Genomic DNA, 24227 nt, shown 5'->3' on the forward strand with positions numbered 1-24227 from the left:
GAGTGCTTGCGTTATGTGGCGGATCCTGGCACCCGACAGGCAGCTTACAGTGACCTTCTCCTTGTTCAGTCTGGTGAGCGGGACGTCAGTGTGCCGGACAATAGAGTCCCCTATAACAAGTGTATTTGGTGTGTTGTTTGGCCTTAAGGGCTGTGATTGTGAGGCACACTGATTTTGTGAGATATGTGATTTGTGGGTATTGTTGAGGGGTGGCTGTTGCTTGGATATCTGCTTAGGAGGTCTTTGCTGTTTAGGCAGATTTTTATTTAGAGCCTCTGAGTATGTTTTTGTGTGTTTATGTGTTTGGTACGCAGATGCAATAGGTCTGTGTGAGACTGGATTTGTGGTGTTAGTGGTTACCTTTTCCTCCTAACTGACTGTGCCATTCTTGGGTTGAGAGAGCTCTGCTTCCAATTTGGCTGTGTAACTGCATCTCTCACATGTATTAGAGTTTGTTGGAAGGAGGAGAGGGTTGTCTGTGTACATAAGGCAATTGTAACATTGCCTCAAAATTCCCAGATTCACCAGCTGGACTGGAGAGTAACCTTGAAACTGACCCTCGGACATACCATATTAGTAGAGGGAACTGTTTTTTTTACTGATCAGATTAGGGAAGGGAAATGATTTTTCACTTGATCAGTAAGGACCAATCGGGAGCCTAATACTTATGAGAAGTCAAGGAGGGTGTAGTGCTTTAGTTATTTAGTGTTTCCTTATAAGAGATATATAGATCAAAAGCCCAAATCCATTACCACCAAACACACTTTAATGAAAGTGCTTTCAGCAAAAAAGCACTTTCGTTAAAGTATTTAAAAAAAAATCTACTTGAATACAGGGGCAAGCCCCCCTGCACCCCTGATGTGGGGGGGGCAAGCCCCCCCACCCCTCTACTTTAATATTCTCATTCCAAGTTTGCACTACAGTGGGAAAAAGGGAATTTTCCCATACCGTACCATAGTACGACTGGAACAACAAGCATAAGTGCTGCTTCAGTGAACAGCACTTTCGCGCAAGTATGCTCACCAAATTGGGATTTGGTGAAAGATGCAGTCGAGCATCTGTACGGATGCCATATGTATATATATATATATATATATATATATATATATATATATATATATATACATAGCTATAAATATAAATATTTTTCCTAGCGACGTGAACATATCCAGTATATAACTGAAAAATGCAGTCATACCTTAGCAGGATCTGTAGTCTTCTGTGCAGATAAATCCAAACTTATATCAATCTTCTTCTTTGTTGTCTACATAAGTAAGTCTCTTCAATTTTAGGTTCCTTAGCTACACAGTTTCCTTTTTATAATGTAGATTCAGGCCTGTGAGCATGGTGAACATGTAAGTGAGGTATGAACTCATTAGACATTCTGAATCCCAAAATCTTGGTTCCGTGAAACAAATGTAAACATAGAGCAGGCACTCCCTCAATGTTTGTTGCTAATGAATTGCAACTGTGAATGATTACCACTAGGGAGAAAGAAAACACAACAGCAATTCAGACTCCATTGCCTCCAGTAGGTGTGTCAGCCATGTTAGACTTACAAAGTGTAGAAGTAATTGTATCAAGATTTTGAATGTAAGTAAGCAGTACATATTTCACAGTTTCTGTTCAGTAACAAGCAACCTCCCCTGCATTTGTTGAAAACTGTATATTATTGCCATTTAATATTCTCAACATTTTAAGGAAAATGTTACAAAATGCCTTACAGCCCGCATGTCTCAGATTACTATCAGATAAGAGAAGAATGAACACTATACAGAGATAAGAGAGAGCTGTATTTCTGCAGACAGTAGTCATAAATGGTTGTGTGATCACTCGTATTACATCTGAAATTAATACATGTACAAACAACTCAGAAAATTACAAGTGCCATATGGAATTATAGATAAACTCATTAAACTAGGTATGAATCCCTATGTCACAAGACGGGTTGCCAACTGGCTCAGACAAAACCCACACTGTGAAAGTAGCAGACTCCAAATCTGACTTCAGACTAATGACAAGTGGAGTACCACAGGGTTCAGTCCTGGGTCCTCTCCTGTTTGGTATCTTCTTCTCAAAAGTACAGGCTAACACAGAAGGTCCTTGGCTAACAAAGTTTGTGGATGACTGCAAACTAGGAGCCATAATTGAAACTCCTAATTATGTGGGCATCCTACAAAAGGGCCTCACTGAGACAGATGGCTGGTGTCAAAGCTATGGCCTCGAGCTCAGTGCCAAAAAGTGCATTGTCATCCCTTTTGGTAAAAGCTCTGTACCCATGAGCTACCACATAGGCGGTAGTCTAGTTAACACCAAAAGTGTGATGAGACCTTGGGACACAGGTAGACAGTAGTCTCTCCTTTGATAATCACATCCTCACAGTAGTCAGGAAATCCTTCTACATGGCACACCTCGTCACAAAATGTTTCTCATCTAGGAAAAAAGAGGTCATTGTTTCCCTCTACTCGTCACTCATTAGACTCATTATAGAGTACAACACCCCTTTTGGTATGTACCTCACAAGACTTCTACAACAACTAGAAAGACCGCAGAAATACCTCACAAAGAGAATTACTGGCCTCAAACAGATGCCCTATGCAGACTGTCTCAAAAAACTCCAGCTTTGCTCCGTCGCATATCACCTACTCAGAGGCGATCTCTGCCTAACATACAAAGCTATGTCAAACCCAGAGCTGTTGCACATGCTCCACTTAAAGAAATCCAAATCCCTCTGAGCTACATGCTCTAGGGACCTAAACCTTGTCACCGCAATAAACAGAACATGCTGGAGGGATAGATTCTTGTCTCAGAGACTTCCCATACGTGGAACAAACTATCTGACTATATCAAATAAAGCTCCTCATTAACACTCTTCAAGAAAACTCTTGATTGGATGAGAGATAGGAAATTCACCCTGGGGATCAGTTCTGTGGCTCTGCTCAACAGGGGCACAGGAAAATAATTTTCTTGGGTGGCAAAAGCCAGGGTACCTTTTTGGCTAGGCTTATATAGGCCCTAGGGCCAGTAGCCTAGTACCTACCTATGAACCTATATGTTTTGTTAATACTGATGATACTGAACTTGCTTATATGCACATTGATTTTCATTCTCTGCTGCAAAGCTGTTTCTGTGGCAAAGAGGGAAAGGACACCCTTACTGTGTGTTAAAGATTCATTGGTATAAGAGTTCAAATCCAGACTTGTGTAAAAATATTTCACATGTACTAACATATATTTTGTACTGTTGTTTATTTTATAGATTTCTTTTTTTTATGCCAGTACTAGTGCGGTGTGCAGCTTAGTGCAAACACAGGAAATGGACAAACAGTAATGTACTTCTTTGATAGCCAATACATCAACTACTCCTATGAATCATTTGTGTGTGTAGCACATCTGATAAACATGTTGATTCACACAGCATATACTACCTGTACATTTTGGTTCAAGTCCCACTTTTGTCTTTTAAAGATAAAACTTAAGAAACACTGCTTACAAGACTAAAACAAGTTTAGCTTTGCCTGTCCCATTTACATGACGCTTACCATTGCCCAAGCCTGGACTAGTGACCCACACAAGAAGCAGACAGAACATCTGCAGACTAGATGCAGGCATTCATTAAATTCAGAAAGGATACATTGTTAAATTTTTGTATTTTCCATCACACAAATGAGTTGGTTAGTAACCTTCCCCAACACTGCAGGTGTAGAACACCTGCAGACAGGAAGCAGACAGTAGACAGTTTCAAAACATACAATCTATCAAATCTGTTTGGCACCACCCAAACACGCTAAGCGGAGGTACTTGGCATTTAACATACACAGAAGGTAATAATGAATAGGAAAATATACAACTGTTATTTCACTATCCCTGTGGCAGCAGGTATAAGGGTAGAGCTGTAGTGCAGATGGTCCTTGGTTGTAATGCAGGAAATTCTAGTTGTTCCATTTTACTTTATATTAAATATTACATAACAAAACTTAAAAATAATTATATATAACAATAAGTATGTATAGCAGTGGAGCTCATGTGAATTATATGTATGACCGAAGGTATAATGACTACTGTGTTTCTGTCATTATAATTGTGCTGTTTAGCCTTTGGTGGCATTCAGACTTCAGTAAGACTCATAGATGCATTAATGTACAAACCAGGACCTTGTCATCTCACACAGACATATACATGATTAACCCCTAAGTCTGTCATGCGTATTTATATATAATTCATGAGTATGTCAGAGAAGCAGTCCTCCTGTGGCAAGGATAGAAAATCACTGCTGTAGAAGAAAATGTTTTGTCTGTTATGCATAGGTTTGAATACCACACTGTAAAAATCAATTTTTATCAGTGTGTAAAGCCAAACCAAAAATGGTTAGGTCATGAATTTTATGCCAACGGTGCATGTCTGCAAAGTGAAATCACCTAACAGTTCCAGCAACAAACAACCCTCAATCTAATGCCAAGTGTCACATTAACCTTCCAGTTTCCAAAACTGCTTTCCTTTCTATCTGGAATTGTTTCTCTCCACTTAACATCATGCACATGCTTATGGCATTGCTTTTTGGGTTTGTGCGCTACCAGTAAATGCAATAACAGGCATTGCCAGGAAATCTTTTTTATCCGTTTCTGTTCTCCCTGATTGAACATGTCTGATGGTGGAAGGGGAAGGTGCCCAATTTAGGGGACAGAGGTGGGGTGTTGAGGAGTGAAGAATCTTCACTGGTCTCCTTGTAAAGCGCCACAGCCAACAGCTATTGCAGGGCAACTATACCGGCTCCCAGTACAAGTCTGAGGCTTGGAATAGTCTGGCCAGGGCTGTCTCTAGTGTGACTGGCATTCCACACACTGGAGAACAGTGTAGGCATCACTTTAATGACTTGAAAAGGCACAAGAAGGATACGCTCTACCAGTGACTGGGTGAGTTCAGGACTTGTAACATCCCACAGTTGTGTAGGTATACTGATAGTAAATAGAAATCTGCATATAAGCAGCATTGGTATGCATAATGCTCTTCTGTTGTTCTCTTCTCTTTATTCTACAACCAGTGCAGAGATTATGGTGAATACAGAGGCCCATGCTTGAGAGTCTAGAGAGAGTCTAGAGAGGCTGAGGGAAGCAAGGGGCATGTATGCAGCACAACTGAAGTATTAATTTAGCTTTTAAATTTATTTATTTTCTGTACAGTTGTAGTAAAGTAAGCATGCATATCCTAACTGTAAAAGCAAGTATGCATTCTTCAGTCTGTGGAGTCAAGTCTAAGACTGCAATCGGACATTGTGGGTTCAAATACCACAAATATAAAATAGAAAATTCCTTTAAATTAATTTATACGCAAGTGTCATAAATGCCCTGCTGTTAACTTAATCTGTATAATTGGACCAAGTATATGTGCAATATATGCACATTGTAAGGATTACTTTGCGCAATCCTTACTTATAGTTTGTAGTTGTTAATAAGTATATTTAAATGTAAAACTTCAGATAAAATAATTTATTATTGTGATAATGCATTGTATGTCACATATGATGGTACTGATTTTATCTCTTTTTTTCTCTTACCCCAACCCGCATCTCTCTCTTTTTTTCTTTCTATTTGTTGTCAAAACATTTCCATGTCATCCATCTCTAACAAATCACAAAATGCTTTACAACACAGGGAGGCAGGCCAACCCCACTGGCTCAGCGCCTGCCCCCGCTCCACTGGCTCTGGCACCAACACCCAGCACATCTTTGACTCAACCTGGCAGTACTGAATCTGCTGCCCCTGTATTACCTGTACCCTCAGGTCGCACTACCCCAGCAGCTGGTGCTGTGGTACCCTCAGGGAGTACTGACAGAGGTGAGGATTTTATCACCCGCCATTAGATGCCAGGGTTGGTGCGTAGGGTCATGCACAGCACCATTGGTGCATGCCTACACTACATGGAGAGGCTGTTCTCCCTTGTGGCCTGTAGAAGAAGATGCCAAGCACACCAACAGCCAGTGGAGTAAGGCGACAGTGATGACAGTCCTGCAGGTGAGGACTATATTCTCACTTTCCTGTGTTTGATGGGCATTGGCATCTGTTGTCCCCACCCTAACCCCAGTCATGGTGCCCCCAACCTGTCGTATCCCTCACCGTCCCTGTGTCTTGTCTTATTTGTCCTGTTTGTTTGCATCTGCTTCCTCACCTACCCTACTTACCTGACCCAGAAATACCTACATCCCTTAACCAACATTCTTCTCTTACTGAAGTAAAAAGAAACAAATGGGCATCTGTCCCACCAAAAAAAATTGTGCCGTAGGTAGCTGTCCACATCACACATGTCTTTCTTGACACACTTGATTCTGTCTAATTGGCTATACAACATGATTGCATTGTTGTCACCCCTCTTTGTTGAAGTGACAGTCCAAATTCAGCTAATATTTGTACATATTTATTTTACACTGTTGAAGAAGTGGATAGCTGTAGTCCTTTTTTACCTCGCTCCTGCATAGTCCAATATTGCTTTCCCTTTGTTCTTCCCCCGGCTTGCCCCCCATTTCACCACTTTCTTATCTACCCTATTTTAGCACCTTTAATCTGGTCAAAAAATTGAATTACACACAACACATAAGTAGAAAAAAGCAATGGAGTCCTTCACTTTTTGGCCTTCATGTTTGTGTGGAGCTTGGCATCATGCACCGATGTCAAGCGATGGTAAATGGTTCCTCAGTGGTGCAGTTACCCAAAGTGCAATGCCACTTAAACATGCAGCGCTAAGGTAACATACAGTGAATGTAGAGTAAAGCATTATTTCATTGCAATTTAAATACTTCTTTAAAACTATTACATAAACTTGGATTCAAACCATATATCATCTGGTCTCCAAAAGAAATGTGTGAATTCATTTATACCTTCCACCACAGAGACTGATAAGCAGCAGGTGTGTTTCATACACTCAGTACTCATAACTGTTATAATTTTAGCAATTCATCTGCCTTTTGCTCACATCTTAACTACATGCAAACAGGGAAAGCTTTAGAAATGTGCATCTTGCATTCGCAAACACTTTGCTATCGATCGCGCAAACCTGCTGCTTGGCGTTGCACTATGGAAAGTGCTAAAGTGCATGATAGCATGCATTACTTATGCTTACTGTCCATTTAGTCATCATCCCATGCAAGTACATGTAAAAATAAATAAAGACAAGGCACTTTTTAAGGAAAGAACCGATATTTACATTGCAGCCATGTGTTACTTCCACTCATGCATTTCAAACTTGATGTGTCAGTACTTGTTCACAAATATATCAACTACACTTTAGAAATAAATAATAAATGCTTTCTTATATACCATGCACATCTTTATAATGACAATACACATTTAGATTTTCCAGTATTTGTAGTAATGTGGACATCTGTTTGGAAATAGTTTGCAAACCTGTCTTTATTAGGTATACCTGCACATTGAAAACAAAACAGAAAATGCTACAGTTTGCACACTTATGAATGTGGTAACTTGCAAATCTTTAATATCTTGACAGTTGTGCATGGCTAGCTATCCATTTCAGAGAGGCCTCTGAACATCTTCTGTCCAACATCCAGTGATGATATCATCTACTGTAAATTGTCTTGCAGCCTTGTAAAAGTCAGACGTGTGCCATGCACTTGCATTAAGTATTGTGTTCTATAATCTGTATTCTTAGGTAGGGATTCTAATCTCACTGTTGTCAACTGGTGTGTATGTGCGTGTGTATGTGCACTTGCTTGACGTTAAAGAGAGCATTTTACATCAGCATGTGGGATACTGCTATTACCATCTTCCTTTCACCAGATATTGCTGATAAAATCACTTATAAAGTGTTGTCTTATACTATCCAAGTCAGACTTGTGCTGTGGTGCTTGCATTAAATACAGAGGTCTCTGGTTGGTGTACTTGGATAAGCAGGGGTTCTGTTCTCACTGGAGTCAACTGGTGTGTATGAGTGTGTGAGTTTGTGCACTTGCTTGATATTAGAGAGAGCATTTTATACCAGCATGTCAAATACTGCTATTACCATCTTCCTCTCACCTGAATCTGCTGATGTCATCAACTATAAAGTATTCTCTGACACTGTAAAAGCTATAATTGCACTGTGGTGTGTGTTTTAAGTACTCTGCTCTATAAATAGGTAGTTTTAGAATGATATGTGAGTCAACAGCTATTTCAAACACTCCTCGAAACATCTTCTAGCATGCAATAATTATGTCATCCTGTGTAACATGCACTCTGACAGTATTCAAGACAAACTTGGTCTGTGGCAGTAACATTAACTACTGTGTTTGCAAAATACTTTAACTACACATGTAAGTGTTCTAATCAGACAGCAAGTTACTTGCATGTCTATACATACAACTATTACTTATGAAACAATTTTACACAGGGATGTAACTCCACATCCATGCCCTACAGTCCTTGCAACATGTACTCCTTAGCATACAATGGTGCTCTCATACTCTGTGTACTGCACTGTGGCAGTGCTACAGTCAGACATATGTGTTGTTGCTGCTGTAACATTGCATGGCATTCAAATTCTATGCCTACACAGGTTTAATGTTCATATCAGGCCCAGTGTACTGCTGTGTGTTTGGTTGCTGGTACAGTATGGTCATTTTGTGATCTTTGGAATAGCTCATTTCACTATCATTTGGGGTACCATTCAGGTAGCCCCACACATCCTTCTTTGTCCCCTGGCCACATGACATCCTTCCTGCAGAGGAGTAAAACATGTCCTCATGTCAAATATGCATACACACATCATGAACCAGAGTCCTTCCATGAGCCTATGCAAGACATCCCCATACCACTGCATGCATGATTGTTAATTCTGTCATGGTGTGGTGCATGCATGGGCTGTGGCAGAATGTAATGCAGTCCAACAAATATATACATACGCACAGTAGTCCTACTATCTTCATTAATATACATATAGGCATTTTTACTTTCATTTTATAATGATGGCTAGGATTTCATGATGTAATGTTGGCCATTAGACTAATAACGTTCTGTGACCATATGATCACTTGACATGTCAATGTTGCTGTCATTGGCATATGCTATATTGAGGTGTCAATGTACAGTATGGCAACAAGAGGATATTACAATCTGTGATGTGAGCTAATGTATTGATAGCCATTGCTGCCATTACATTACATGCTCCTTCTATAACTGTTGTAATATGTCCCCTTAGAACTGTTGACATATGTTCATACTTTCATAGGAAGTTACTAGGCTAGTGATCCTGCAGCCCTTACAAGCCTAGTCATGTTCATCAGATGTAGCACCAATTGTCCTTATTAGATGGGCATAATTTGCAGAGTGAGCCTATGGTCAACACCAACTACCCCTGTTCATGAGGGACATGGGTGCCATCCCTGGGGTGAATTTGCAGTCTCCCATCCATTTGTCTGTAGTGCTGTTGATCAGGGTCAATGAGGAGCTCTGCTTCACATGATTTGGAAGTTTATTCCAAGAGTGGTAATCTCTGGGAGATATATCTGTGTCTCAGGCATGTTCTGTTAATATCACAGATCCCTAGAGAGTAACTCTTGTGCCATTAGATTTGCAGATGTGCAGCATTTCAATTAGTACAGGCTCAGAGCCTGCCCTGTATGCCAGGCAAAAGTCACCTCTCAGAAGCTAATATGATACAGAGTACCATGACAGGGCTTTCAGTCTATCTACATAAGTCATGACATGGATTGGAGATCCTGCATCTTCCTATCAAGAAATCACTGTGGTCTCTCCAGCTGCTTCAGGTGTCTGATGAGGTACATGCAAATGGGAGCATTGTACTCTATTAATGTTCTGCTGAGGGTCAAGTACAGTGGTGTATAATATCCTCAGACCTGGATGCGATGCCCTTAGTTATGAGGTGCATGACATTGAAGGCTTTCCTTACCATTGTGGAAACTTGTTGGTCGAAGTTAGGATTGCAATTTACCTGTGTTCCCAGGTCTTGCAACAATGGGTTGAAGCTTAGGGGGTGTTGTCAATAGATTGCTTTGTAAGCAACCTGGGATGTTACCTGGTACCATTGTGGCCATGTTTTTAGCCTTGGAGAGTGCAGATATGACCTGCTCTCTAGAGATATTTGTCAGAGAACTTTTGTCAGCTATGAATTGGGGTATGGCATGTGGGTCCAGGGGGGGTGAAGTTTTTGCCAAATCTGTCAGCTAGCAGGTTGGCAATTTCCTCTAGTTCATTTTCTTGTTTAGACTGCTAGCACTATGCAGCAGTACCTTGAGTTTGCCTCCAGTGGATTTTTTTTTACATTGGAGTTTTTGTTGCTTTGACATTCCCTAAAAAAAGGCACTATGGGGGAGGCAAGCAACTTTGCCAGTATCTGTCAGCCTAGAGGACACAGGTGCAGACCATCTCTGGCAAAGTAACATGGCCTGTCAGCCATATCATTCCCAGCTGAGAGATACTGAATTCCCCTGTACTGATGCCAGAAGCTAAGCCAGTTGTTGATGTTGATCATTTCTTGTTTATATTGTGGCATCATCCTGGGTAATGGTACATTTTACATATACATTCACTGTGCAGTCCTACTGTATCTTTGTCCATTCCTACAAGCCATCTATGTGTCCCTGTTCAATACACACACTTCCCCGATGTTTTATTTGTAATGCAGTCTATGTACCCTTAACGATCATTTACACAACCTTTTGTTCAGTATGCCTGAAACAGGTGTCCACAATACTCTGCACTTTATACATTGTCACGTAATGTGTTGGAAATACATACATTGCTGTATTAATAACCCTGGTAATCATTGTGCGCAAACACACTGACATAGTTTGCCCATAGCTAAACAGGTTTACATGTCTGTTGCTGTCCATGTTACTATACATGGTTTTCTGGCCCACAACACTGCTGCTAGCCTTGAAACAGCATTTGTGTACATTTAAATGCGGTGTATGGCATGAATATTTAATTAGTGCTGCTGCTCATTGAGAAACTTGGAAACACCATGTAGGCTTCGTGGTAGGCCTACACGGAGTTTATTGAATCCCAAGAACAATCTCAACCTTTTAGTTCAAGAATTAAGGACAAAGACCTCAAATCAGTGACACTTTTCAAGTATTGGTACTAGTACCTTAGAAAGTTGACAGAATAAAAAAAAACTGTTTAACATGCATTTTATAAAACTGAAGGTTTTAACATTAATAATTGTCATGATTTATCAAGTGTAATCCACACACACACACACACACACACACACACACACACACACACACACACACACACACACACACACACACACACACACACACACACACACACACACACACACACACACACACACACACACACACAATATGCCAGTTTTAGGTGGGGACAGGGCAAAATTTTGAATAAAAAAAGAGGGACAACTGGTAGGTATGGTCGGACGTATAGATGTCCCAGTTGTGCTTAATATAAATTTGTCATTTTTACTTTCAGGATTCTAACAATTTACTTTGCCCTTGCTGAGTCATACGGGGTGGGAGCGTGGCCTAATGGTTAAAGTGTTTGCCTTACAACCACAGGGTGCAGGGTTTGAGTCTCACAAGGGATAATTGGCTAGGCTTAAAATGGCTCACAAGGGCAGTTAGCTTAGTAATAATCTATGAACTGTGAACTATGTACTACAAAGGAATCTACAGAGCTGACTTCTACAACCAGTGCGTAAGGGCATCCCATAGGTCCTGTGACTTAACAGTTTCTGTACATATCTAAACATGGTGATATCATAAACAGGATGCTGCAGATTTGTAGCTCTGCATCAGGGGATAGCAACAACTAATGATCTTAATAATCCATGTGTGTGTGTGTGTGTGCATTTTTGACTTTTTTTGTTTAATTATTGTTTTTTGAGTATCAACGAAGGTCATAGGCATTTAGAAATCATCATCGGTTATGCATTTTTAACAAATAATTTATTATGTAAAAGATATTACTTAATTACTTTCAGCGATCTACTTATCTGTTTAACAGCCTAAAGAAAACAAACATCAGGCATCAGGAAAATGCAAGTATGGCTTTATATGTAGTTTCATCCTTTAATCCCTTTCAGTGGGATCCTCATACATCCACATTTACCAGAGTGATCCTACTTTCAAAATGTGATGGTCCTGGCAGGAACTGGAAGAGTTGCAGCATTAGTCTGAAGTCCTCCTTTTTCAGTAAAACCAGCGAAAGCATTGCTTGACAGAACTGTGTAGCTGTTGGTTTTTAAGCATTTATCTGAATGAAAATGAAAAGATTGGGAGCTGTGCTATGATGTAAAGTAGCATGCATATTTAAAAAGAAAGAGAAAGAATTCTCTGGGAACCTTCAAAAACAAACATGCCTGCAGAGCAGAGGAACCAAGTCTGACTAGCAATGTGCAATGCCTTACTAATTTATATACTGTTTTATCAGAATTTTCTATCTTAGATAACTGCTTGTGTGAGTCAGAGGCAACATAGTAACTGTGATTCAGTACTTAATCATTTAATTTTTTTCATTTCTCTCAAGACATAATTTTTACTGGCCCAGCATCCAGTGCTCCTTGTCCTTATCAGGTGTACCAGCTTATCTCCTTCCCCTCAGGACTTACTCTGGTGTTGCTGCTAATGGTCATGGATCCTAAGTGCATCCTGGGAGATTGGCCATCCCCACTTACATCCTGGATGGGAGGTCTTTCTTTTTAGTTGCCCTATCCACTTACTTCACCATCTCACATGCTTATTGATTCATCTGAGGGCAATTCCCTTCATTGGACCATGCCTCCCCTAAGGGAACATCATCAGCAAATGCTCATCCCTCCCTGCCACTGAGTCAGTCACCAAAGCCTATAATTAAACCTGGGCCAACTGGCTCTAGTTAGGGCTTTATCCCTCTACTGCACTGGAGCAGTTCAGTACGTAATCGTAGTGCTTTGTCCAAGTCACGCCTTCATGACTTTTAAAAACGTGTATTTTTGTGTCATCAGGAAATCCTGATATTTTTCACAAAATCCTGATTTTGGTGTAGATACAGCACTCCCTCCTTATCTGATTTTACTGCCTTCCAACTGTGTAGGCCTGCAAGTGGATGTAGCAGTAATGTTGGTGGTGGGGTATTTGTCTTCATTTGAAAAGATGTTGGTTCCTGTTGTAATCATTTAGGCAATTAGCATATTTCAGGACTGTGGAGTATCAGTGTGAGAGTGAGCTTTTTTCTCCTCTCCGAATAGGGTTATGTAGACCAGCCAAATGTGATTCATAACCAACAGAAAATCACTCTCAACATGACCAATTTACAAAGAATAAGTAACAAGTGACAAGAAACCATGCTAGTTACTGATGATGTAATACTGATAAGATTGACTGTTAGCATAGCCTGCCTTAGGCATAGGCCAACTAAGCAGCCGCCTAGGGCACCAGTCTAGCAGGGGCACTTTTCCAGTATTTATTTGGTGTAGGTAGACCAGGATGGGGGCACTGGGTAATGTGGTAGGGGGTGCCGTGGAGCCCCTTTGCCTAGGCCACCAGTTGACCTAAGGCCGCTCCTGACTATTAGCAAATGATGGTGGTAGACACAACTGACAGTGTTGGTGGAGGACGAACAAGTTACCTTCAGCTACAAATGTCTGTATGCAGAAGCCACTCACTGTTCCTCTGTACCTTTGTTAAATAATTGTTAAAATGATTAAAATCCTCTGTACTGGAAATACATGCTTCGGTTTTATATTCTCTGCATGTCTTGTTAACCCGTAATTTCTAGATGAATGAATTAATACAAATACCATGTTAAAGGGGACTGCTTAAAAGGACTAAACATTATGGCCCTCCTAGTGAAACAGGAGACCACTCACTGAAACAACCTTTAACCCCCACTTTTTGAAATCTGTTTTTAACTAACATGCAACCCATTCAATTTTAAATGCATTGACATATAACTTTACCACAGAGTCAGTTATGATTTCTCATGATTGCTGTCAAAAGTATTATATAGATCCATGTAAACCACTGCAGCACTGTAACCAGAGTGCATAGCTTTACTTGTAGGCTCATAAAAATCAACATGTTTGTTAATGTTGCAATTTTGTTAGTAAAACTAAGTTGGTATAAATCTATAAATGAAGACATTGTATTATCTTTTTCTGGAACAGCTAGAAGACATCTCCCAAAGTTTTACATAGTAATGAAGTAAGAATTATTGGCCTATAATTAGTCACCAAATCCTTTATTCTGCTGTTGTGAATAGAGACATTAGACCATTTCCACGAGTCTTCACAATAATACATTATGCAGTGATGCTGATGTTGGAACAATAACATTTACTGACTTAATAATGAAGCATCCAGGAACAGAGTCAGGGCGAAGGCCACTGTCAGACTTGGTTTTGTGCAATGACAATCAAACCATTTCTTCCATTATACATGGACAGATGACGTAACACTTACCTAGTCTCACACCAACAGTTTGTTAAGAGTTTTAAAATAATCCTTAAATTTCTTTGTCAATCCATGGCCATCAGAAATCAAACTACCATCATTAATAATAAGACTTAATGCCATAATTTTCCATTAACTGTATTTATGTACAGTTTAGACAGGTGCAGTTCATTTTGAGCTTTTACCCTTTGCGATTAACTTTTATTAAGACTTACAAGCCTTATTATATTCTTTATTTGCTACGGATGAATTATACTTGTTGTTTGCTACTGATATATTATACCTTCTACAAACAAAAACTTTCTTCACTTTTCCTTAAGTAGCCTTTTCAGTGATCTGTTCCACTTAGGTTGATATTTATATTTAGTATTCAGTTTAACAACTGTTTTACTCTTACTTACAACTTGCAAACATGTCTTCTCAAACAGATCCCAACCTTTAAAAACAATGTCACAAGAGACTCCTTTAAGACTAGTTAAAAAACTGTTTCCAGAAGTTTTTGCACAATCTTATGATGTTTTAAAAATGTCTGTATCCAGCATCCTATGATGCATGGAAAACTGAAATTCCACATAGTCAGACAAGCCCAGAGTCTCATGTTAGAAATGCAACCAGCTGAAGAAAGTTTTTGGAAAACTTTAAATCATGTAATTCTTGTTCAGCAATTGATTTACATATCCCACTGGACTAGTGTATTTTAGGGAGGTTAAAATTGCCAACCAATAAAAGATTATCCATGTTTATTTTTCATATAAGCTATCCGTAGATTCATGCCTACATAAAACATTTATTTTTGGGCTCCTGTAACATGCCCTAACTCATATATTCTGACTAACAAAAATTCCAACCAGTTCTACTGCCATAATTTCCATGTCAGTATCTACAGACATTAGCCTCAATGGTATAGATTTATGTATAAATATGATAATTTCTCCCCTGTAAGCTGAGATGTCAAACATTCAAACTCTTGGTAACCATCTAATGAAAAGTCATCACATTCCCAAGCCTCTGATAATTATTGGTACTGTATGCTTATAGGTTAATGCTATAAGTGCATTCCACTTGTTTAAATTATGAGTGTTTATATAGTACATGGTAATGACACTCTTAAACTTTGAGGCATTCCTGCTTTTTTTGAAGTTCTAGATTAAAATCTGAAAAAAAAACTGCTTTGCCTTATTGTATTTTTTTTTACTAAGGATTTTATGTCCATCATAGCTGGGATTGAACCTGTCTTTGTCAAAACAGCCCTGCTTGTTATCAAAGTTCTCACAATTCCTGATGAAATCATGATGATTGCCATTACAAAACTGTCTCATAATATTCAAAAACTGATAATCACTAAGATCCTGGCAGGGCAAAATTTCACTAAAACATAAATCCACTTAACCTTTTTTTTTTTTTGCAGACAGATGAACTGCTCTGTATTATATCTTACAGAAGCATTCTATTAAGTTCATTGACCCCAGACTGAATTATTAGAGGACAAACAGGCCTCCTCTTTGGTAACATTCTATCTAATGTACCTGTCTAATAGTTTTTTTATCATAGAGCCACCTATTACCAAAAGACCACAAGGTGTTGTTTGTGATTTGACCTCATTACCTCTTATCTTAAATACACCAGAAATTTGACATTCTCTGCCCACTGCTCTCCTCTTCAGCCCTTTCACCCTAAAATCTTTCACAGAACCACAGTGACTACTGTTGCTTGCTACAGTTCTTAGTTATTTTGGCATTACAGTCCATTCTGGGCACTACATAGTCCATTTCCACAATGCCATGAGGACGGTACTACATACTCAAACAACGTAAATCTGTGAGACAGTACTGAGTAGTGTTATCATGAAATATTTTATTTTTAACTATATAATCAGTTTGAACACAAACATTATTACAGGCTGATATGAATAACTCAGTCTGGATGTTCTTACCATCAAAAGTGAATATTCATTTTGCAGATGTTGCAACAGTCAGCCTCAATACCAGGAACAAATTCTTCAGAAAAAAATAGTTATATCCACCTTTAATTCATCCTCCTTTCTAGGTGTCCTATCAGTTCAGTTCCATAATATATTTTCTTATATGTAATATATATATATATATATATATATATTTTTTTTTTTTTCTTAATGCATTAAGTTGTGATTCTAAATTCTCTGTAGTAGCACACGTGGAGTAAATTGTACCCAAATTATTTGAGAAACAGTCACTAGCTGCATTTGCAGCGCTGGGGAATGGCTTTTTCCTCTAAAAGTGACTGTAGCCATACCTGATCCAAATGATACATTCTTTTTTTTACTACTTAAAGTGATAATCTTATCAAAACTACTGAACATAATCTTTAGCTGACTTCTCCTTTAATGTCACAATAAGATGTTAAACATGTCCTAACATTTTTGCATTGCTCAAGAAGTGCAAGCACGCTTAAGCTCACGTGCTCACTGTCACAGCTCTGTTTATGTAATATCCAAAGACCAAGTCTGTATTGCAGATGACTAAATCAATGCAACCCCCCATGAAGATCAAATAAAGTGTCATTTGTTCCTTTTTGCACTAACTTTAATTCCTTGCAGTGTTCCTTGGTTAGCAAGTGTCACTTGTTCCTTGCTAACCAAGGAACACTGCAATGAATTAAAGTTAGCGCAAAAATTGCCTTTTCAAATGCACTTTTTCACAAAAGTAATGTAAACTGAGCCCACATTCTGATGCTGCTCTATTTATGTAGTTAGATTTTGACATTTTGAGGTCAGGAGAATGTTGATAAAAACATACAGGTTGATTTTTTTTTAACTTTGAAGGTGCACTCTTATTTGCTTTTTCAGTTTGATAATGCAGTTTCCACATTGCACAATATTCATAACCATGAAACACTCTGCTTTATTACAGGCTATATTTATTGCCTTTGGACCTGGATTCAAGTTCAAGACAGAAGTACCTCCTTTCGAAAATATTGAAGTCTACAATTTAATGTGTGGTAAGAGCGAACCTGTTTTGTTTTAAATGTAAACTCACCTAGGGTCTAATGCAGTCTTGTATACATTTTTAAATCTGTACACTAACTTTCTGAATTCTCGAGACAGATGTGTGCCACTAAGGTACTGTTGAGTTATGTAAACATTATTTTTGTGTTATGCCGAATTAGTTTGATTTCACAGTGCAATAGAATGTTTATGTAATGATGTTAGCTCTTTAAAGCATATGGTAGTTCGCATGGTGAATGTTTCCTGTGATAATTACTCTTTAACAGCAGTGCATAAATGTTAATGACAGGTTATACAGCTTCCTTAGTAGGATGTAGATTAGGGTTTTAAAATGAAGATGGAAGGCATGTAGCTGACTAAAGAAAGACTAAAATACACTTATGTCTCTGAAAGCAAAGTCAAATACATGCTTTATAGATACTCTTGCGCTTTTAGCTGTTTTGAGTGAGTTGGTAGTGCACATGGTAAACAGACCATAACAACTAACAAGATCAAATTTAGGGTACTAGTAATTATTTCAGAAAAAAGTTTTGCTGTGAACAATTGCTGTTTCAAGAAATTATGAGATATTCATCATACGTCCACTCATCATTGATTGTTTACATTTATGTCAGTATGAAAAAGTAGTATGAGAACTGCATTTCCATACAACATGACCTACAAAAGTCACAAAAACATAGGTTCATAGGTAGGTACTAGGCTATCGGCCCTAGGGCCCATACAAGCCTAGCCAAAAATGTACCCTGGCTTTTGCCACCCAAGAAATTTATTTTCCTGTGCCCCTGTCGAGCAGAGCCACAGAAGTGATCCCTGGGGTGAATTTCCCATTTCCCATCCAATCATCAAGATTTTTCTTGAAGAGTGCTAATGAGGAGCTCTGTTTGACATAGATAGGTAGTCTGTTCCAGAGTATGGGAAGTCCCTGGGACAGGAATCTATCCCTCCAGCATGTTCTGTTTATTGTGGTGACAAGGTTTAGGTCCCTAGAGCATGTAGCTCGGAGGGATTGGGATTTCTTTAAGTGGAGCATGTCCAACAGCTCTGGGTTTGACATAGCTTTGTATGTTAGGCAGAGATTGCCCCTGAGTAGGCGATATGCGATGGAGTAAAGCTGTAGTTTTTTGAGACAGTCTGCATAGGGCATCTGTTTGAGGCCAGTAATCCTCTTTGTGAGGTATTTCTGTGGTCTTTCCAGTTGTTGTAGATGTCTTGTGAGGTACATACCAAAAGGGGCATTGTACTCTATAATGGGTCTAATGAGTGATGAGTAGAGGGGAACAATGACCTCTTTTTTTCTGGATGAGAATCCTTTTGTGATGAGATGAGCCACGCAGAAGGATTTCCTGATCACTGTGGCGATGTGATTATCAAAGGAGAGACTACTGTCCACCTGTGTCCCAAGGTCTCTTATCACATTTTCGGCATTAAGTAGACTACCAGCTATGTGGTAGTTCATGGGTACAGAGTTTTACCAAAGGGGATGACAATACACTTTTTGGCATTGAGCTTCAGGCCATGGCTTTGACACCAGGTATCTGTCTCAGTGAGGCCCTTTTGTAGTTTGTCCACATCATTAGGAGTTTCGATTATGGCTCCTAGTTTGCAGTCATCTGCAAACTTTGTTAGCCAAAGACCTTCTGTGTTGGCCTGCACTTCAGAGAAGTAGATACCAAACAGGAGAGGACCCAGGACTGAACCCTGTGGTACTCCACTTGTCACTGGTCTGATGTCGGATTTGGAATCCGCTACTTTCATAGTGTGGGTTCTGTCCGTGAGCCAGTTGGCAACTCATCTTGTGACATAGGGATTTATACCTAGTTTAGTGAACTTATCTATAATTCCAGACTGGGGGATGGTGTCGAAAGCCTTGGTGAGATCTAGATAAGCTGTGTGAACCATTTTACCCTCATCTATGGCTTTGGTGACTGCTTCAAAGAAGTCAGTCAGGTTTAGGAGACATGATCTGCCTTTTACAAATCCAAACTGGGTAGGGTCCAGAGTTTGGAGAATACCAATGTCTTTGTTTATGAGTTCCACGATGATATGTTCCATGGCCTTGCAGACCAGGCTCGTCAGGCTAATGGGGCGGCAGTTCCCAGGGTCCGTCGTGGCTACCCCTTTGTGGAGTGGGATAACCGTCGCGGTGCGCCATTCATGGGTACAAAGCCTGAGGTGAGACTATGATTGAACATGGTACAGGGTGCTAGTTCATTCTGTAGTTCGTGTAGAACACAGCCTGGGATATTGTCAGGTCCCATGGATGCTGTGTTCTTGGCTTTGGAGAGTGTGTTTTTTACCTGTGCAGCCGTGATTATAGGAACTTTGCATTCTTCCAGTATAGAGATGGGCCCTCTAGGGGTTGAGAGGGGGGGTAAAGTTAGCACTGAACCTATCTGCTAGGATGTTAGCAATATCAGTTGGTTCTGTATATTTAGTGCCATTGTGCTGTAACTCAGAGCAGATCTGAGTGTTCCCATTTTGATTCTTGACATAGCTATAGAATGCTTTGTGGATGTCTTTAGAGTCAGTGGCAATTTTGTTTTCGTAACTAGCTTTGGAGGATTTTATGAGGGATCTCAGCTTCTTACTGAGGTTGACCAGGGAGTTCCTCCAGTCATGGGATTTTACTCTTTTTTGCAACAGTTTCTTTCTTCTGTTCTAGAGTTTGTTTATGGCAGAGGACCACCAGATTGGCTTCCTTTTTTTGGAGGATAACATCTTGGTTCTATTAGGGATAGCATGATCCATGCACTCGTGTAAGTGCTTATAAAGTGCATTTGTGTAGGATTCGGCAGTCATACCTCTATTGTCCGTCTGCATGGGTGTCATGAAGTTTGCCACTTCTGTCTTAAGAAGTGTGAAGTTGGCTTTGGAGAAGTTTTTTATGATGGTTTCCCTAATTGGGGCTGGGGGTGGGATGTGGATGTCTAGGCTGATTAGCTTGTGGTTGGATCTGACCAAAGAGGAATTGACCTCTGGTGTGGAACACCAGTTTCCCATGTTAGTAATGACCAGGTCTAGGATATTGCTGCCCCTGGTGGGGGTGTGAATAAGTTGATCCAAGGCGTTGGAATTTGTGAGTTCTAGAAAACGTTGAGCAAAAGAGTTGGTACATGAGTAGTTTTCCCAGTTAATGCTGGGGTAGTTGAAATCGCCCATTATTAGGGTGTTGGGTTGTACCCTAATACTTTCCAGTGTATCAAGAAATGAGGAGTGTGAATCCTGGGGCATGGTGGGGGGGTCTGTAGCAAGCTACAGTTTGGATTGCGGTCTTGCCCAGAGTTTGTTGCACTTGGATAATCTCGGATGCATTATGCTGTGCAACTAGCCTGGAGGTGTGGATATCCTTAATGAATATGGACACGCCTCTGCCTTTAGTGCTTCTTTCTGGGTTAGGTTGCCGAAAGGTGTGGTATGAATTGAAGTCTGGTAATGCAGGGGTGCTCTCTGGAGCTTTGAACCAGGTCTCTGTCACTGCACAGATGTCAGTGTTCTCCATTTTAAGGAGTGCCTCGAGTGAGTGCATTTTGAGGTTTAGACTTCTAGCATTGAGTAGCATTACCCTCAGATTTTGCTTGCTTGTACCTGTTACGGTGGTGAATTTGTCATTTGAACCTTGCCAAAAAAAGGCACTATAGGGGTGGTAAGAGCCTTAGCCAGTATCCGGAATCCTAAGGGCGACAGGTGCAGGCCATCTCTGGCAAAGCATCGTGGACTGTTGATCATGTCGTCCCAGGCAGACAAATACTGGATCCCCTTAGAATGACACCAGAAGCTTAGCCAATTGTTGAAGTCAATCATTTTGTCCTTGTACTGTGGTATAATTCTGGGTGATGGCAGGATGCTACTCAGGGTTAGGGTCATACCTGCCTGGGATACAAGATCGGAGAGCTCCTCCATGTCTCTTTTCATGTAGTCCAGGGAGGTACTTCTCAGGTCATTCACACCAACATGGACAATGACAGTGTCATATTTGTACTTATTGTGGAGTGACCTGAGTGCATGCGTTATGTGGTGGATCCTGGCACCTGACAGGCAGCTGACAGTAACTTTCTTCTTGTTTAGTCTAGTGAGTGGAACATCAGTGTGCCTGACTATAGAGTCACCTATGACTAGAGTGTTGGGTATGTTGTTATGCTTTATGGGCTGTGGTTGAGTGGCACACTAAGTTTGTGGGCTATGTGTCATTTGGGTTGTTTTGGGGGGGTGGAGTTTGCTTGCGTTTATGCTTTGGATGTTCCTGATGCTTGGGCAGGTTTTTATTGAGAGCCACCGTGATTGTAGGTGTGTGTTTTGTGTTTTTGTGTGTGTGTTTTGGTGGTGTAGGTTTTGAGGGACTATGTGATGAGTGTGGTGTGGTGCAAGTGTTTACCTTCTCCTCTTGACTGTCTAGTCCAGTCTTGGGTGAAGAGAGCTTTGCTTCCAGTTTGGCTATATAAGTGCATCTCTCACAGGTTGTAGTGTTGGGTGGTAGGAGGAGAGGGTTGTCTGTGTACATGAGGCAATTGCTGCATTGCCCCAAGATGCCCAGATTCATCAGGTAGACAGGAGAAATCACTGGGAGCTGACCTTTAGACATGCCTGGATAAGTGCTTATTTATTAAGTACTAAAAACTGCTTTCCACTAGACAAGTGAGGAAAGTTGAGTGCTGTAGTAATTTGCAGCTTATGTAGTGCTTACAGTGAGTTCTGAACAAGTGCTGAGTTCAAATAAACAGATTTGAGTGCTGAAACTAGAAAACTTGCTAGTTATAAGAAACAAAACTAAGCTAGAAGGCTTCCCTCCAACACAGAAGGGCTTGGGGGCTCAGAAGCCTACAAACAGTCTAGACCACTTAACAAGAAAGGCAGGAAACAAGCTTAAAAAATATTTTTTTGTTCTCTTTCCCAGATGCTCTCTTTGTACACAGTAGGAGTGCCTGAAATCAGAATATGATCTCACTGCACTCAGTTGAGTGAGCAAATGAGATGGGCCCAGAAAGAGTATCCAAACACAAATTTACAAGAGGGGCGGGCAGTTTCAAAGCCACTAAGATTAACACCAAAACAGAAACAGGGAGGGTAGGTGGGAAAACTAACTGAAGAACAGAGTCAAAACTTCCAGTTCAGTTAATAATCATGCAACACAGTTATAAAGTAGCTTATAGAAATATGAGGGTTAAGTCAGAGACCCAGACTGATCCAAACAAACTGCTTATTCTCTCCTAAAAATGATATAAAAATACACAGTGAAGCTAAGGGTTCACATCAGCAGCAAAACAGTCTGGTTGTGTCCCAGGATATCCTGGGGGCAGACATAGCAGAGCCTTGTGTACTGTTATTATTTTGCTGATACAAAATGCAGGCCATCAGTGGTAGATATTTATATTCACTGACATACCTGGCTTAGGCTGAACCGCTTGGTGTTGGATCCCAAGGGCAAAGTTTGGGATATAACCTTTCTAGATCCATTCCTGTTTGGTGAAATGACACAGCAGCTGATTATGTGAGATAGAGCAGAAACTTAATGAGGTACGAAACACACATCAGCCTTGTATAAGGCTATCTTCTCAATATTTGTGTTAACTTTATCAACAAGTGAAAAGGTTGGCCAGCTTTTCTGGGACATGGGATCCAACACTTGTAACAAATAATATCTGTTGTTTTGTGGATGAGGATCCTTCATACACAAAAAACAATGAATGGCATATATTTTGTGGATGAGGAAAGATTAACCACCTTTTGTCCTATAGAGACACACAAGGTGGGCCAGTTTTTGTGTCACATACAAACTATGTTTCTAACAGTGAATGGCTCCAGTTTTATGGATTAAGATCTTCAAAGCAGGGAGAAAGAAAGAGAGAGAGAGACAGGCTCATCCTTTACGCTACAGTAGCATAGGGTACTCCTGACTCTTCTCTCTTCCGTGGGGAGGTGAGAGGCCAGTTATCATTACATCAGTCTGTCAGAGCAACAACTGTGGCACAGAAGTAGGTATTAATACTGATTATGTCACACCATAAAGTTTCCCCAAACCTCATACATTTTCTTTCTCTACCCTTCCTTACCCAATAGGTACTTGCTGAAATGGAGGCTGCACACCTTTCTCAAGTAGGAGCTGTCCATCCTGTTGCATCTTAAGAGAGTTTTTTATTTAAATTTGTTCCAAAGAAGATTGTAGATGTCAGATTAATTCTGGATTTAAGAGGCCTTGGCCAGGTTGTCATCTGAAAAGACTGGATAATGTTCTTTGAATACCTCACTATTGCAGTAGCTCTTATTATTAAGACTTCAGCCTCAGAAGGCCTGATGTCTGGTTTGACTTCCAGAGCTCAGGGGCCCTGCCCTCTTCCAGCCATGTGGGCATCCCTCCCTTATGCATGTTGGGATGTTATCTGTATAAAGCTGATGTCTGCTCTTGTCAGTCTTTTGTTGTGAGCTTGCTCTGGAGTTCAATCAGATAAGTAACCTGTTGGGGAAAAATATTTCTGTTGCTAATGTATTTTGTTATTGGTATTTAATGCTGTATAGTTTGGAATGGCCAGGCACTGGGTTTGATGGTTTAGGGCATGTCTGCCCTTAAGAAAGAAAATGGGTGCTCTTATGGTAGACCAGTTCCGCTCAAAAGCTATCATAGTTTATGTTGTTTCTGTTTTAAATCGAAGCATGATTCTGGCAGTTTTGGAATCTGTCAAGGGTTTATACCAAGAATTTTTAGGAAAATGGAGTGTTTCTTACAGAACTAAGTAGTTCATTGAAGAAATCTCATTAGGAGACTCTGTAAGACTGAAGACCACTTCGGTTAGGAAGCCAAAGAGGTATTAGATGCCCATGAAAGAGATTTTAAGTTACTGGCTGTAGAT

The 24227-nt window shown here is 40.1% G+C and overlaps 1 protein-coding gene across 1 annotated transcript in view; it reads left to right on the forward strand.

The window, feature by feature from the left end:
- Positions 1 to 24227, forward strand: part of ENPP1 (ectonucleotide pyrophosphatase/phosphodiesterase 1) — a 1288649-nt gene that overhangs the window by 1045961 nt on the left and 218461 nt on the right. The window contains exon 17 of the mRNA XM_044063702.1: positions 17291 to 17378. Coding sequence (XP_043919637.1) covers positions 17291 to 17378 — 88 coding nt within the window. The remainder of the gene's footprint in view (positions 1 to 17290; positions 17379 to 24227) is intronic.

This window comes from Protopterus annectens, chromosome 1.part0 (genome assembly GCF_019279795.1).
Source record: "Protopterus annectens isolate FY-2018-M chromosome 1.part0, PAN1.0, whole genome shotgun sequence".
In the NCBI taxonomy this organism is placed as follows: domain Eukaryota; kingdom Metazoa; phylum Chordata; order Ceratodontiformes; family Protopteridae; genus Protopterus; species Protopterus annectens.